The sequence below is a fragment of the Ascaphus truei genome, chromosome 2 (assembly GCF_040206685.1).
Source record: "Ascaphus truei isolate aAscTru1 chromosome 2, aAscTru1.hap1, whole genome shotgun sequence".
Classification (NCBI taxonomy): domain Eukaryota; kingdom Metazoa; phylum Chordata; class Amphibia; order Anura; family Ascaphidae; genus Ascaphus; species Ascaphus truei.
The window spans coordinates 313645096-313660684 of record NC_134484.1 but is presented as its reverse complement, the minus strand read 5'-3'; the positions used below and the strand labels follow the sequence as shown (position 1 = coordinate 313660684).

At 48.3% G+C, this 15589-nt stretch overlaps 1 protein-coding gene across 1 annotated transcript in view; it reads right to left on the bottom strand.

The window, feature by feature from the left end:
- Positions 1–12410: 12410 nt before the first annotated feature.
- Positions 12411–15589, bottom strand: part of SPMIP7 (sperm microtubule inner protein 7) — a 56499-nt gene continuing 53320 nt past the window's right edge. The window contains exon 7 of the mRNA XM_075589087.1: positions 12411–13709. Coding sequence (XP_075445202.1) covers positions 13598–13709 — 112 coding nt within the window. The 3' untranslated portion in view covers positions 12411–13597. The remainder of the gene's footprint in view (positions 13710–15589) is intronic.

The window sequence follows — 15589 nt, the reverse complement described above, 5'->3', positions numbered from 1 at the left end:
TTCACATTTTTGTGTAACATAACTCTTATACAACTCTGCGCAGAAAACATATTTTATACAATTCTGTGACCATACAAGATAAGTTCGGCTTTCTTTCGTATGTTTGTTTTCCCCTTAGTGTTTTTCCCTCTTATTTATCTTTGCGTTTATGTGAGGTACTAGGTAGGCTTGTTAGCAGGGGTAAGAGGGGGGGGGTCTAGGTGCGGCCCAAGCATTTCACATTTCTGTATAGCACAACTATTATGTAACTCTACACAGGGAGTAAAGGGAGGGGAGGGGGGGGGAGGGAGAGAGGGGAGGGGAGGGGAGGGGGGGGGGAGGGAAAGAGGGGAGGGGGGGGGGAATGGGGGGAGGGGGGGAGGGAGGGGGGGAAGGGGGGAAGGAGGGGGGGAGGGGGGGGGGGAGGGGGGGAGGGAGGGGGGGGAAGGGGGGGGAGAGGGGGGAGGGGAAGGGTTTGGAGGGGGGAGGGGGGGAAGGGGGGGAGGGGAGGGGAAAGGGGGGGAGGGGAGAGGGGTGGGGAGGGGGAGGAGGGTCTAGGTGCAATTAAAACATTTCAAATATTTCACTTCACATTTTTGTGTAACATAACTCTTATACAACTCTGCGCCGAAAACATATTTTATACAATTCTGTGACCATACAAGATAAGTTCGACTTTCTTTCGTATGTTTGTTTTCTCCTTAGTGTTTTTCCCTCTTATTTATCTTTGCGTTTAGGTGAGGTACTAGGTAGGCTTGTTAGCAGGGGTAGGAGGGGAGGGGCCTAGGTGCGGCTCAAGCATTTCACATTTCTGTATAGCACAACTATTATGTAACTCTACACAGGGAGTATAGGGAGGGGAGGGGGGGGGGAGGGAAAGAGGGGAGGGAGAGAGGGGAGGGGGGGGGGGTAGGAGGTGGGCCTGGTTGCAGTTCAAACATTTCAGACATCTCCCATTTCTGTATAACACAGCTATTATGTAACTCTGCGCTAAAGATATATTGTGAATCGTTTTGTGACTAAATAAGATTAATACAACTTTATTTTATATATTCGTTTCCTCTTAGTATGTTTCTCCCATTGTTTTTGTGCTTAAGTAGGGTGCTAGGTGGGTTTGCTAGTAAGGGTGGGGAGGGGAGGTGGAAGAGAAGGGGAGATGAGGGGGGGGTGGGGGAATAGGGGGGAGAGGGAGGGGGAGAAAAAGGGGGGGGGGAGGGGGGGAAAAGAGGGGGGGGACACGTGGGACATGCGAGTGTGTGGGGGGAGGGGTGGAAGAGGGGGGGGTATGCATGGGGAAGGGGGGAAGGGGGAGGGGGGGGGCGATTGCGTGTCTGGGTTACAGGGGGGGGGGGGGAAGGATAGAGGGGAAGCAAGGTGTTAATTGAGATATAACAGTTATATTATTTTAATCTACTCACGACCTCCGGATCATCACTATTAACTTATGATTTTAAGTTCTTTGATTCAGTCTGGGTGGTCCGTCTTCCTGGTATCCTAGCCGCCCCTAGTCCCACAGACTGGGGAGTCCTCTGTGGCAACGGGGTCCATGGATCGTTGGCGGAAAGGCTGGATGCCGACACCGACTCCCCCCCTCCCCCCAATCCAGAGCCCCGCTCCACGGGACCGGAGAAACCGGCAAAAGGAGGGGGAGGGAGATCATATTTAAAGCGGGACCGAAAAGCCGGAGATTGAGGCTGGTGGGGGCAAAACCGGGATCTAAATTCCTCTTATGCTCCGGAGTTAGAAGATCAGCGATCCTACTGCTCCGGGTTGAGTCAGTCGGTTTCCCGGTCTTACCGTCGGCGGACGGGATCCTCTTCTGAGTCATCGCAGGAGTAGGCGGTGTTCTGTGTCAGCTCATCCTAGAAGTTGGCGGCTTACTTCTTGGTGCTGTTCTGGTCTGGTAAGATGATTTTAACGATGAGCAGAGGCGTCCCCCCTCCTCGAAGTCTCCTCAGAGCCATCTCGAGAACAGGCGCCTCGTGACTTCACATTGGGAGTGGAGGTTGGCGCCGGATTACCATGGGGGTCCGCAGCCCGCGCTCCAGTGCGGCCCCGGACCAACAAGGTAAGTGGGGGCACTCTTCCCCCTCCGGGTCTGTCCGGGGGGATTTCTCTGAGTGCCGCGGCGGTTGTCATTTTTCTCTAGGGTGTTGGGCCGCAATTCTCTCCGATGTTCGGGGGGGGTCTCCTGATGTATTTTCAGCGGTAGGATTGGTCGTTATCCACGTTTGAGGTGGAGTTAGACCTAATGCTTTTGCGAAGGGGGCCATGTCCACGGGGTATTTCATGGACAGGAACTTTCCATTCCTGTTAACTGTGAGTTTGAAAGGGAATCCCCATCTGTATTGGATTCCTTTCTCGCGGAGTAGGTTGGTTAAAGGTTTTAATTCACGTCTGCGGTCTCTCGTTGCCTTTGACAAGTCGTTATAGACTTGGAGAGTTTCGTTTTGAAAGGTTATTTCCCCCAGGTCCCGGCAGGCCGCAATTATTTTTTCTTTTGATGTGTATTTATGCATCTTTATTATAATGTCCCTACGCCGCCTCGGGTCGTCTGATTTAGGTCCTAGGGCACGATGAGCCCTATCCATTTCGAGCTCTTTCTCCTCCAGCTCCCCGCATACTAAGTTAAAGAGCTCCATGAGGTATGGTCGGAGTTGATCCTGTGCGACCGACTCCGGTACGTTCCGGACGCGGATGTTTTGGCGCCGGTCACGATTTTCTTGCTCCTCCATAGCTTCTTTAAGGAGGGTGATCTCTTCTCCTAGACGGCCTATCTCTTCCTCCGCTTCACTCTGTCTTTGTTGAGACTCAGTGAGTTTTTTCTCCAGGGTAGTTGTTTTCTCTGTCAGCCCTGAGATTTCCTTCCTTATGTCGCTCACTGCGGTTCTGAGCTCAGTCTGAAAGGAGGATTGGAGCGTCGTTGCCATAGCCCCCAGGAGTTCTTCCAAGTATGCCCTGGTTATGGGTTGATCAGGGCTTGCTGGGGTGCGATCTTTTGGCTGGGTTTTTTTCCCTGAAAGCGCCGTGGCGCCATGCGGTCCGCCGCCATCTTGAGGCTCCATCGTGCTGTCCCTGGCCCGTTGCGACGGAGAAAAGTATTTGGCAACTCCCTGATTGCTCGCTTTTTTGGTTTTTGACATCGCCTAGTTCTTTAGCTATCCGGGGGTGTAAGTGTTACCCGGCAATTTTGGGGAAAAATGTGGGTTTTTGCGTCTTTTAATGCGCGGGTCTATGGAGCTCCTCTTCTACCCGTCCATACCGGGTGACGTCTCCGGAAGTCCCCCCATTAGGTTTTATTTTAAATCATGCATGTCCCCTTTAATTATGGGGGGGGGGGTGGGCTGTGTACATTTGTTAAAGCCCTCTCCTCTGTAGGCTCTTTGTGCACTTCTGCAAAAGTGCTCTTTCCCCAGGGGATGTCTCTTCTGGGTCTTCCCAATCTCCTGGAGTCCCTGGTCTGTGGTTTTTGGGGAGTGGGGAGGGGGGAGGGGGGTGGAGGGGGCCGGGGTAGTCCGCACACTCTGCAGGCACTTCTGCAGAGTGCCGGGTCAAAATGGCCGCCCCCGCTCCTCTCAACTCTCTGCCCCACCAACCTCCAGTCGCACACTTGCAGCCGCGCGGGGACTAACGGCAGACAGCCTCTCGTCCCGCTTCTTACCCGGCCACCCACGCACTGTGGGGTCAAGGAGGAGCGCCGCTCTCAGCCGCGTCCGGGCCGTCCCCTGGGGAAAATGGCTGCTGCACCGCGTCTCCCGGCTCCTACTTGCTCTCCGCCGGCTGGTTGGTGTTTTTTTTTAAATATTTTATTATTTATTTAATAGCTCCGCCGCCCGCGCCTTCCGCTGGTATAATTCCCTGTGGGTTTGCAGGGGAAAGGCTGCTTTACGGGGCTTTGGGGCCCGGAGCTCTTGAGCTGCACGTCTTCTCGGCTCTGCAGTTGGCCACGCCCCTATTTCTTATAATATAGATTAGAGAAGCCATAGGGCCCCGGCGCCTTGGCCGGTTTTAATGCTTTGATGACTTCCAATATTTCCTCTAGAGTAAAGTCCGCCTGCAACGCCTCTCTCTCATCCCTTCCCAAGGTTGGTAAATTTGCCTCTTTTAGGAAGGTGTTCAGTAACTCTCCCGTTTTAGTGTTGTGAGTGACCTTATCTCCATTATATAGTTCTTCGTAGTAGGTTTTAAATTCCTCTACGATTTTCCCAGGTATGGAGGTAAGGTCCCCCTGTTGGTTCCGAATTGCGTGAATAGAGTAATTTTGAAGCTTCTTTTTTAGCTTATTGGCAAGTAGTGTATCAGGTTTGTTTGCTTTTTCATAAAATTTACGCTTAGACCAAGCCATTTCCTTCTCAGCCTGGGAGGTAAGGAGGAGGTTGAGTTTAATTTTGGTGTCTAAAAGTTGTTTAAGCGTACTTTCCTGCTTATTAGATTTGTGCAGAGCGGAGAGCTCAGCTATTTGAGTTTCTAGTTCCTTAGTTTTTTTTTCTCTTTCCCGTTTCCGTTTGGAGGCCAGATTCATCAATATTCCCCTGAGGGTTGCCTTATGGGCTTCCCACAGTGTGGCTTGTGATGCCACGCTTCCCTTGTTCTCCTCAAAATATTCTTTAATTTTTTCCCCCACTTCCCGCCCAAGGTCCGGGACCTTTAAAAGGATCTCATTTAGTTTCCAATTCGCTCTAGGTCTGTCCAGCGGAGCCAATGTGCACCGCAGCTCTATAGGTGCATGGTCAGACCATGAAATATCATGGATCTCTGATCGAGAGACCCCAGGGACCAGTCTATTGGACACTAGGAAGTAGTCTATCCGGCTGTATGTGTTATGGGGGTGGGAGTAGAACGTGTACTCGCGTACTCCTTGATGTTGCTCTCTCCAGATGTCTATAAGCTGACAACCTGTGAGGCTTTTCGTCAAAGTTAATACGTCCTGTCTGTGTGGCTTGTTAGTGGACGTGCATCGGTCTAGGCTAGGGTTAAGAACTCTGTTCAGGTCACCTGCTACTATGATGTTCCCCTTCGCGACTTTACTTAACTTCTCAAAGAAACTATTGAAAAAAGGTGTCGCGTTGTCATTCGGGGCATATATTGTGGCCAATGTTATTGGATTCTCTCTAATGGAGCCTGTAATTATCAGATATCTCCCCTCTCCATCTCTGTATGTATTGTCATGTCTGAATGGTATGTGATTGTGGATTAGGATGGCGACTCCTCTTTTTTTAACCCGAGCTGAGGCTAGGAAATGTGTCCGAAAGTCTTTATCAAAATACTTGGGGAAGTTGGTTTGGGAAAAGTGGGTCTCCTGTAAGAAGAGCACCTCTGCACCTTTGCGTCTGTAGTCTCTGAATGCGACCCTCCTTTTAGCAGGACTAGTAAGGCCCTTAACATTATGGGATACTAACACTATGTCCTTACTCATCAGTAGATCTGTGCCGGGCCGTCTGACGTAGCTTCATCATGTCTTTCCGGGTTTGTCTGTTCGTGGGTCTCCAGCTTTTTCCGCCCGCCCGACTCTCTCCGGGCCCCTCTGAAAGGACAAGGGAAAGGGAACATACACCAAGGGACGGGGGGTAGACAAATACACAACACAACACGCAGTAACAATTAACATTTCTCGACGCTCTCTTGCATCTCTCCTCTCGCCGAGACGTCCGCCTCTGGGTTCGTGGCTCTTGTGCCGGATGTCCAGTCTTGGGGCGTGGTGTTTAACACCCCTCCCTGACCATCTAACCCAAAGGGTTGCGCCAGTGCGCCTCGGGGCTTTTCTCCCCCACCCTAGCGCCAGGCCCATGCAGACTTCGGAGTAGGCTTCCCCCCGCCGCTCCCCCCTGCTTCCCTTTAACAACTAAAACTTCCTACCCACCGAATTTTGGCTAAACCAACCAGGTCCCATTCGTCCCATTGCCTCTTCTATAGTAGCTTCGTTGTTGCCCTCTTGAAGAGACCCCCTGATGTGTCTCTAATTTGTCTCTCCCCATAACGTCCCCTTTTGATACTCCTCTATACTATTGCTCCTCCCAGCTTCGGGCCCTACATCTGTCTTTCTCCACTTCCTAGTCACGTTTCTCTCTTTGTCACATTTTCCTCCTTAGCTCACGCTTCCTTAGCCACTCTATCACTTACTTTGTTCCCACCGCTCCTGGTTCCACCCTCTCTACCTTTCCTTATACTACCTGCTTGTACCTTCCGCTTCCCTCCATCCCTCTGCGTCTCTCTTATCTACCTCCCCCTTCCTGCTCTATCACTTTCATCCCTCCTTCCTCCTTTGGTGCCCCCCTCGGATGTCTCCCCCCTCTACCCACGTGCTTTATCCTTCTACTCCCTTCGTTATCCTAATCACTTCCCTAGGCTCCATCTATTCCTCTTCCTTTCTCCCTGCTCCCTCCATCTATCCCATCTCATCCCACCTAATTCCTACCTTCCTCTTCCCCTCTATTATCTTGTAACCTCCTGTCTTCCCTTTCTGATCCCACCTACTTCCACCTTCTTCTCCGCTGCCTCTGTACTGCCCTCCTCATCTCCCCCCTTCCTTGAGTCGAACTGGGACCTCCATCTTCCACTCCTTCCCTTTCCCCTTAGGCCCCTGTCCCCTTCTCCACCCTCCTACTTCGCCCCGCTACCTCGCAGACCTTCTCCTCCTGCCTGTTGCCGTCTGTACCTCTCCTCCGCAACCGAGTCCCGTTTGAATTTGCCCGCCGTTAGATAATGCTGTCCGATTCATGCCGGCGACGGCCTTTTTGCGTGCCCCGCTCCAGCGCGCTTCGGCCACCTCTCGTATCCTTCCGTCGCTCATTGCCTCCTCCAAGATGGCGTCTGTTTTGCCGGTTCCGCCCCCTTCCTGCTGACGTCTTTCCGGGCCGCCGCCATTTTGGATCCAGCTTTCTCCCTAGGCGGAGGTGCGTGCGCGCTCTCCCGGCTCCTGCCCGAACCTGCCATCCGGCTCCTGCGTGTCACCTTGGGCTCCATCTGCCTCGTGCTTCGCCGCCATCTTTCGCATCGGGATCCATCTTGAACGCCATGGGGGAATCAGCTATTCCTTCTTCGCCGTGATCTGGACTCTCAGGGGGTAAGTGAGTTCAATATTCATTGACTAGCAACTTTGATCAGTCTATTAGGGCACAGTTCCGCGAAGTCTCCTTCGTCAGTGAACGTTGGGACCTGGTATACTTAACTTAGCAGCACAACCAAACAGCTGCTTAACTTGTAACTTTATCTCCCTTTCCTCGGCTTTATCCTTCTGCGTTCGGGGGGACTTTGGGGTCTGTGACCATATGGGGTCCGGGGTTGGGCTCGCAGGGTCAGCAGCTACGGGGTCTTCTCCAAGTCCCAGCTTGCTCAGGAAAGAAGGTCCATCTTCCAGGACCTTGATGGTGAAGGTTCTGCCTCCCCGAGCTACTAGTAAGCCGAAGGGGAAGGTCCACCGGTACCTGACTCCCTTCTCCCTCAGGGTTCTGGTAATGGGCAGCAGGTTTCTCCGGCGGGCCAGCGTCATTGGGGACAGGTCCTGGAACACCGAGAGCCGCACTCCTTCATGCTCCACTACAGGTAGGGGCCTGGTTTTATTAAGGATAGACTCTTTTGTTCTATAGTAATGTAGACGTATTACTATGTCTCTCGGTTGCTCATTTTGTAGTGGTTTAGCCCTGAGCGCCCTGTGGCATCTGTCCATTGCCAGGGTGTCTTTAGGGGTCTCAGGGAGCAGTGTCTCCATCCAGTGCATGATGTACTCCTCACAGTCCAATACACTCTCCGGGACCCCTCTTATCCTGAGGTTATTCCGCCTTTTGCGGTTTTCAGCGTCTTCTTGACGCTCTTTTAGTTCATTTATTTGCTCTTGTAGGTCTGTAGATTTTTTGTCTTGTCTCCGAATGGCTCTTATGGATTGGTCCACTTTTGTTTCCAAAACTGCTGTCCTTTCTCCCAGCCCGGACACTTCCCTTTTCAGCTCTCTTATTTCTGCTTGAAAGAATGCTTTAAGTTCCATGCAAAGTCTGGTTATGTCACATTGCCTTGCCGGCAATTGTTCCTGCAGGGTTAATTCCTCCTCCTCTCCGTCGGGCTCAGTCTCTGCGCCATTTCTGAGCCTGCACCGCGCGGTCCTGTTCTGCCAAAATATTCCGGTAGCCCTCGTTTTTTCATCGTTTTGGGGGTCTTCTGCGACATCCTGGGTATCTGCTTAATCTTTGTATGTGTTTGTGTGCTGTTTGGTGGGAAATTCGGTGGGTTTTGCGCGATATACTGGGAAGCGAGGCAGGGAGCTATCAGACTAGGCTGCCATACTCCTTGCCATCGTGCATGCCAAAGTCTCTCCTCCTCACTTTTAAAGCTTTACATTCTTCTGCCCCTCCTTACATCTCAGCCCTAATTTCTCGCTATGCACCATCCCGACTCTTGCGTTCTTCTCAAGGATGTCTTCTTTCTACCCCCTTTGTATCTAAAGCTCTCTCCCGCCTTAAACCTTTCTCACTTTCTGCCCCACACCTCTGGAATGCCCTTCCCCTCAATACCCGACTAGCACCCTCTCTATCCACCTTTAAGACCCACCTCAAGACACATCTGCTCAAAGAAGCATATGAATAGCACTGGATAATCATGGACACATGATACATAAAGCTTGGCCCCCAGCAGACGCACTTACTAGAATTCCCTCCTACTGTCTCTGTACGTTCTCCATATCTACCAATTAGATTGTAAGCTCCTCAGAGCAGAGACTCCTCTTCCTTAATGTTACTTTTATGTCTGAAGCACTTATTCCCATGATCTGTTATTTATATTATTTGTTATTTATATGATATGTATAAATAAAGACATACAATACAATACAATACTTAGGTTCTACTTCGATCTTTATTATATTATCTATGTATCAATATTTGTGTATATATATATTTTTATTATATAAATCTTATGTACATGTACCACTATACCTTATTTGTACCATTTGTGTCCATTTTATATTTGGCTGCTATCTATATGTTTACAGTTCTGCATAGTGGGCATGGCCTGTGCTATGATGTTATTGCACCGCCCCTTCCCCTCCCCTTTTGGGGACTATTTAATGTTGTGAGATTAGTCTGTATCCATACACCCCTGAAGAAGTCCGAATACCCGGATGAAACGCGTAGGGTTATTTGTAATTGCGCAGTGATTCGTGAGCTGTGTGGAGCCGTGTGGAGCCTCTTGCCGTTTCCTGTGAACCAGCTGTTCTCCCGCTGTGAACACCACAATGCTGACGGTGACTCCATAGCCTGCTACCTCCCTTACCATTGGAGGAGAGCCGAGGAAGTCCCGTGACGTCAGACGCTGTTCGGATGCGGAGGAGACTGTTCCTATCCAGAGGATTCGTTTGTAGCTGTGTGTGCTGTATTCCCGGCGTCGCTCCTAACCCTGAGTTGGTTAAACCGCTTTTTATGATCGTGGAGCATGCGAGTGTACTGGAGCTCACTGCTCTAAGGATATTTTGTTTATTAAATTGTATTGTACCATGATTTTCTCTTTTCTTTTAACACATGTTGATCTGATTCCTGTGAACTACCATTCACCTACGAGAGGAGTTCTTGCGCTCTGTGTACTCCTCCGATCATCCACCACTGTTGTCTTCCATGGACATCCAGGCCTTATTGTGTTGCAGAGCTCACCAGTGCGTTCTTTTTTTTCTCAGAATGTACCAAACTGTTGATTTGGCCACACCTAATGTTCCTGCTATCTCTCTGATGGATTTTCTTTTTTTTTGCAGCCTAAGGATGCCCTGTTTCACTTGCATTGAGAGCTCCTTTGACCGTATGTTGTGGGTTCACAGCAACAGCTTCCAAATGTGAATGCCACACCTGGAATCAACTCCAGACCTTTTACCTGCTTAATTGATCATGAAATAACCAAGGAATAGCCCACACCTGTCCATGAAACAGCTTTTGAGTCAATTGTCCAATTACTTTTGGTCCCTTGAAAAAGAGGGGGCTACATATTAAAGAGATGTAATTCATAAACCCTCAAATTAAAGCTGATAGACTGCACTTTAAGCCCATATTCATTATTTAACTGTAACTGGAATTTATTTTGGTACACAGCCGAAATAACAAAAGTTATTATTATTATTTCTGAACCCCACTGTGTGTGTGTGTGTGTGTGTGTGTGTGTGTGTGTGTGTGTGTGTGTGTGTGTGTGTGTGTGTGTGTGTGTGTGTGTGTGTGTGTGTGTGTGTGTGTGTGTGTGTGTGTGTATATATATATATATAGCCTATAGGGAACCATGTTAAAAATGGTTTTTGAAGCAAAAAGTGGCACTGTGTGCTCATTTGCATGTCATTTCCCAGAATCCCTTGCTGCAGTGGAAGTGCTGTGTGCTGAGTGATAATGGGGAAAGGTGGGGTTGCAGACCTGCCTAAAACATGCAGATGAGCATACAGTTATATTTACATTTGCATATATATATATATATAGTGCAGAATAAATGAGTTCTTCAGTATTAGGTGATACCTTTTTTATTGGACTAACAATTTATGTCATAGGACAAGCTTTCGAGAGTTATCCTCTCTTCTTCAGGTCAAGCAGAGGATAACTCTCGAAAGCTTGTCCTATGACATAAATTGTTAGTCCAATAAAAAAGGTATCACCGAATACTGAAGAACTAATTTATTCTGCACTATCGCAACTGGACTAACACGGCTATTTAGGTGATAACTTTTTTATTTGGACTAACAATTTATGTCATAGGACAAGCTTTCGAAAGTTCTCCGCTCTTCTTCAGGTCAACAATACTGATATACAAAGGTTTCTACGACTTAGACAGGGATTGGGGGAAGAAAAAAAAAAGGAAGAATAAAGAACAGAGAGGCACTGGAAGGGTGTTAAAACTGAGATAAGGAAGGTGAGAATTAGGGATGGTTGGGCTGTACATCCACAGCAGCACAGCGGGGAAGAGCATGCTGGGAGGGGGGGGGGGGGGTTGGGGGAGAAGGTATGGGATGGCACAATGGCAGGGCGGTCCATTACAAAAAGTTATGGTAGTGTGTTAGAAATATATATATTAGTCTACTGTATGTGCAATGATCTCTACAGTATATGTCTAACTAGTGGCATCTTGTGGTAAAAGGTGGTAACTGCATTGTATGTTTGATAAATTGACTATACAGTATGCTTTCAAGGCACATGGTTGGTTTATACTGTAAACATTGTAATCCCTTCTCGAGCAAAGTAGCCTACAACATACTGTATTTCAGAGCTGTTATTTCAAATAAGACACTGGTCCATTTCTTTAAGGGCTCTAAGCAAAATTATGTTTGATGACTTCTCAAATGTCCCTATTTATTTAGTAAGTAATGTAATGCTAATGATGACTCTGCACTATAAGTCTTGGTTTGTTGTGGAAAGGGAGCGATCCAGTCAGGGATACATCATGTAAATAAAAACATATAAAACAATAATTGTGCAGTATTGTGGTTATATATTGGCTTGTTTATGAATCTTGGCTCTAATAGAGAACCTACTTACAGCAACAGTAAAAAATATTCGCTTTTGTCTGACTCAGTCAGGTAGTGAGGAATTGGTGGTGTTTCTTTAAGGTAAACGTTAGCCTCATCCGGTCCTCGCACAGGTAGACTATTCCAGTGGATATTAATGCTTGAATCCCAGTATGGTATATGTGGACAGAAAGCCAGACCCTCTCCCAGCGCGTCATAATCTACCTCCACCGGATGCGGATAGACGCGAGAGGGAAGTGACGTCAGACGCCATTGCCGGCGGCACGTCTGGTGATAGAGGGAGACGGGGAGTCACCACTACAGTGAGCGCAACTCATCCAGCGCCAAAGAAACCTTTATGTACACGTTTTTATTGCACAAAGTGTGAGTACATGCCTTACCCTTACCGTTCATAAACCCTGTTTTTCTGCAACCTACACCATTGGGCTGTTTCTGCTTTCTGTCCACATATACCATACTGGGATTCAAGCATTAATATCCACTGGAATAGTCTACCTGTGCGAGGACCGGATGAGGCTAACGTTTACCTTAAAGAAACACCACCAATTCCTCACTACCTGACTGAGTCAGACAAAAGCGAATATTTTTTACTGTTGCTGTAAGTAGGTTCTCTATTAGAGCCACGATTCATAAACAAGCCAATATATAACCACAATACTGCACAATTATTGTTTTATATGTTTTTATTTACATGATGTATCCCTGACTGGATCGCTCCCTTTCCACAACAAACCAAGACTGCATCCGTGGAAAATCTTAGCACATTTTCCTGGAAAGGTTTGAGAAGTATCCTGTTGGGTAACATCTTTTCATTTTATTTTATTTTTTATTTTTTTATATAGAATTTATTATTTCAAAAGGAAATTGTGGCGCCTAGGCAAGTCTTATAAGTATATTCTGCACTATAAGTAACAGGGATTTGAGTTTAACCTTCATAACTCTACATAACTGGCCCAGAACTAAATGAACTGGTGCTATAATGCAGTGGTGCTCAACTGAGCAACTGATTGAGCCACCTGTGCTGATGCTGAGATTTCTTCAAAACCTGACCTGTTGGGGGGTCTTGAGGACGAGTTGAGCCCCCCTGCTCTAATCTATTGCCTTATTCATTTCTGCCCCAGCATTGCTCTTGATGCTGCGTTCTGTTACCCAATAGAATTCAATACCAAGGCCTTATTTTGAAATCTGTGGTTGTAGTACATTGCATTGTAATTCCATCCATTTTAACATTTACTGTGCCAGTGTCTGCGGCAACACATTGCCATGGGCTTTCTGGCACCAGAACCACATGATACAGCAGCTAGTGTAGCACAATGTTCCCACTCCCGTCCCCTAAGAACGCGTACAGGGTGAAGCTAAGCGTGCATGAGCGCTCGTGCTCAGCACGATCAAACACATTGCGACAATGTGTTTGTCCGGAGTGCGCGCGGGTGCCCGTGAGCGCTCTACGCTCAGCTGCTTGCCGAGACAAATGCTTTTGAAATTGTACACAATTTGCAAACGTGTGTAAGCGTAGGTCTTAGGGAATTTTAAAATTCGCCCGCTTGCCGGCGCGACAGGCCGGTCACGTGAGCGGTTCGCCCAATGAGGGCGAACCAGCTCCGTGACGCCACTGGCCCACCCCCAGCCTGCCCCCTGACGGCGCGCAGGGCAAGCAACCGCAAGGCCAGGGAAAGCACTAGCTTTCCCTGAGCCTCAGCGTGCCTCAGCACGCCAGCGGTAAGCATGTCCGAGGCCTAAGTCATCACTGGAAGAGGAAGTCCATCTCTTCCATACTTATCACTGTTGCATTTATCCCCAAACACACCCTAAAAAGAGAAAACACCCACTAAATATCATAAGGCTCCTAGATTGCTGGCCCAACATTCTTTTGACGTAAAAAAGGGCACAGTATGGCGGTTATAAATTATACTGTGATAGCGCTGATCTGGACTCTATCACACAGAAACTCCCACTCCCACATGTTCATTTCCACGCAATAGCGCCCCAATGAGCAATATCACATTTGAATAAATAACCCCCTATAGTTGTGCTGCACACAACACATTTGTGAATAATCCTTTGTATAGTATAATAGCCAATCAAGCTCTATCTTACTACTGTACTCCTCATGTCACTTTTTTCAAGAAAAGGTATGAAAACTTACTGTGCAGTATTTGTATAGCGAGGTTGTGAAGTTCGAACTTTGGTGAATGGAATGAAGTGTGCAGTGTGATTGTCCACATCCTCTATATTCACGGAGCCTGTACAGCCACTGTATAGGCGAAAAAAATAGGGAATCACAATCCTTAGCAATTTGTAAAATAAAGTATGTGTTACTAATTTTCACACAGAATGAAATAAGCAAGATGAGCCTTTGCACAGTAGGAGTAACGGTACTTCTACCCCATAGAGAAAATCCCATACTTACATAGCTCTTGCCAGTCAGTTATATCAAGTTTTTCAGGCACCAAAGCAGTATAATTGTGCTAACAGAAAAGCTGTGGTAAGTTTTATTTTCTGGAAAATAACAAAATTCCTAGAGGCCTTGGATTGGGAAATGTTTGTCAATCAAGTGTTTCCCACCATATCCTTATCAAACTTTCAATAAGAGAGGGGGGAGGGCTCTAGCTGTGTAAATACTTCCTGAACACACAGTGACATCAGACAGAACAGACTAGCTATATTAAATCAACTTTCACCCCCCGTCCCCCAAGTCTTAGCTCCCTATGTTAAGCTTGCTGCATGGTCACAGCTTTGAGCACAAACAGGGTTAAGATGCATAGCCAGAAAACCCACCCACAGACAGCCGTTTCGACCTTAATGGGTCTCATCAGTGTGGGGTTGGTTAACTGACTATGCAATGGAGCAATGAGGATGGGGTTTACCATACTTAGTTAAGTTATGGTGAGAAAAAAAAGTGACAAAAACCCTCAACAGCTCAAAGCTGTGACCATGCAGCAAGCTTAAGCCTATAGGGAACCATGTTAAAAATGGTTTTTGAAGCAAAAAGTGGCACTGTGTGCTCATTTGCATGTCATTTCCCAGAATCCCTTGCTGCAGTGGAAGTGCTGTGTGCTGGGTGACAATGGTGAAAGGTGGGGTTGCAGACCTGCCTAAGACATGCAAATGAGCATACAGTTGTATTTCCATTTGCTATATGCTTTGCTGTGGAGGGTTTTTGTCACTTTTTTTACTCACCAAAACTCACCATAACTTAACTAAGTATATATATATATATATATATATATATATATATATATATATGTGCTTCCCTTGTACCACCCTTTAACCTTCCTCCTGATATCCTGGCCACCCTATATGCTCCCTGGCGTCACATGGTCTCGCTGTGCCTACTGGGACTCGTAGTCCCGAACGCTCCACCCTATAGGAGCCGTCCCTCCTTCGCGGGCTTTGCAACCTGTGGCCACGCATGCACGACCTCGGCTTCCTAGCCACCTCCGCGACCCACTGCGCCTGCGCGAGCATTAAACATGGCGGTGCCCAGATCACGTTCTGATACTGCGGAGCCTCCAGTACGCCGGAGCGCTCACTGCACGGCTGCAACCTTCCAACACATATACAATAGAGTGAGTCATGGGATGTGACTTCCCGGTGTTGAGCTGCTGGATCTCCAGGGACACCGTCACGATACCATCGATGGGGTAGTCTTCATTGCTCAGGCACCTCACTTTAATGTGTTCGGCCGACTTCAGTGGCCTATTCTGAAGATGTTGATCATAGAACCCTCGATATATGATGGTCACTTGGGATCCCGTGTCCAGTAAGGCGGATGAGTAGATGCCGTCCACCAGTACACATATAAGAGCCACCGGTCCCACCCGATTGTTCCAGTCCCGGGGACATTCACCACCTTGGTTAGAGGTCAGGTCTGGATCAGTGACCTCCTGGGGTCCGGTTAGAGTTGGTGTCGCTCCGGCTTCTCCGTTTGCGGCGTAGACTCCACAGACCATGGCGTTAGGCGTGAACTTCTTAGGGGAGGGGCTCCGGTCCCGAGGTTCTCCCATCCGGCAAAAATATGATATGTGCTCTTTCTTCCCACATTTATAACAGGACAGGTCCCGCAGCGGGGTGCGGCGGTTGTAAAGAGGCGAGGTTCGCCCAGAGTACTTCGACCGCTCGGGCCCGGGTTTA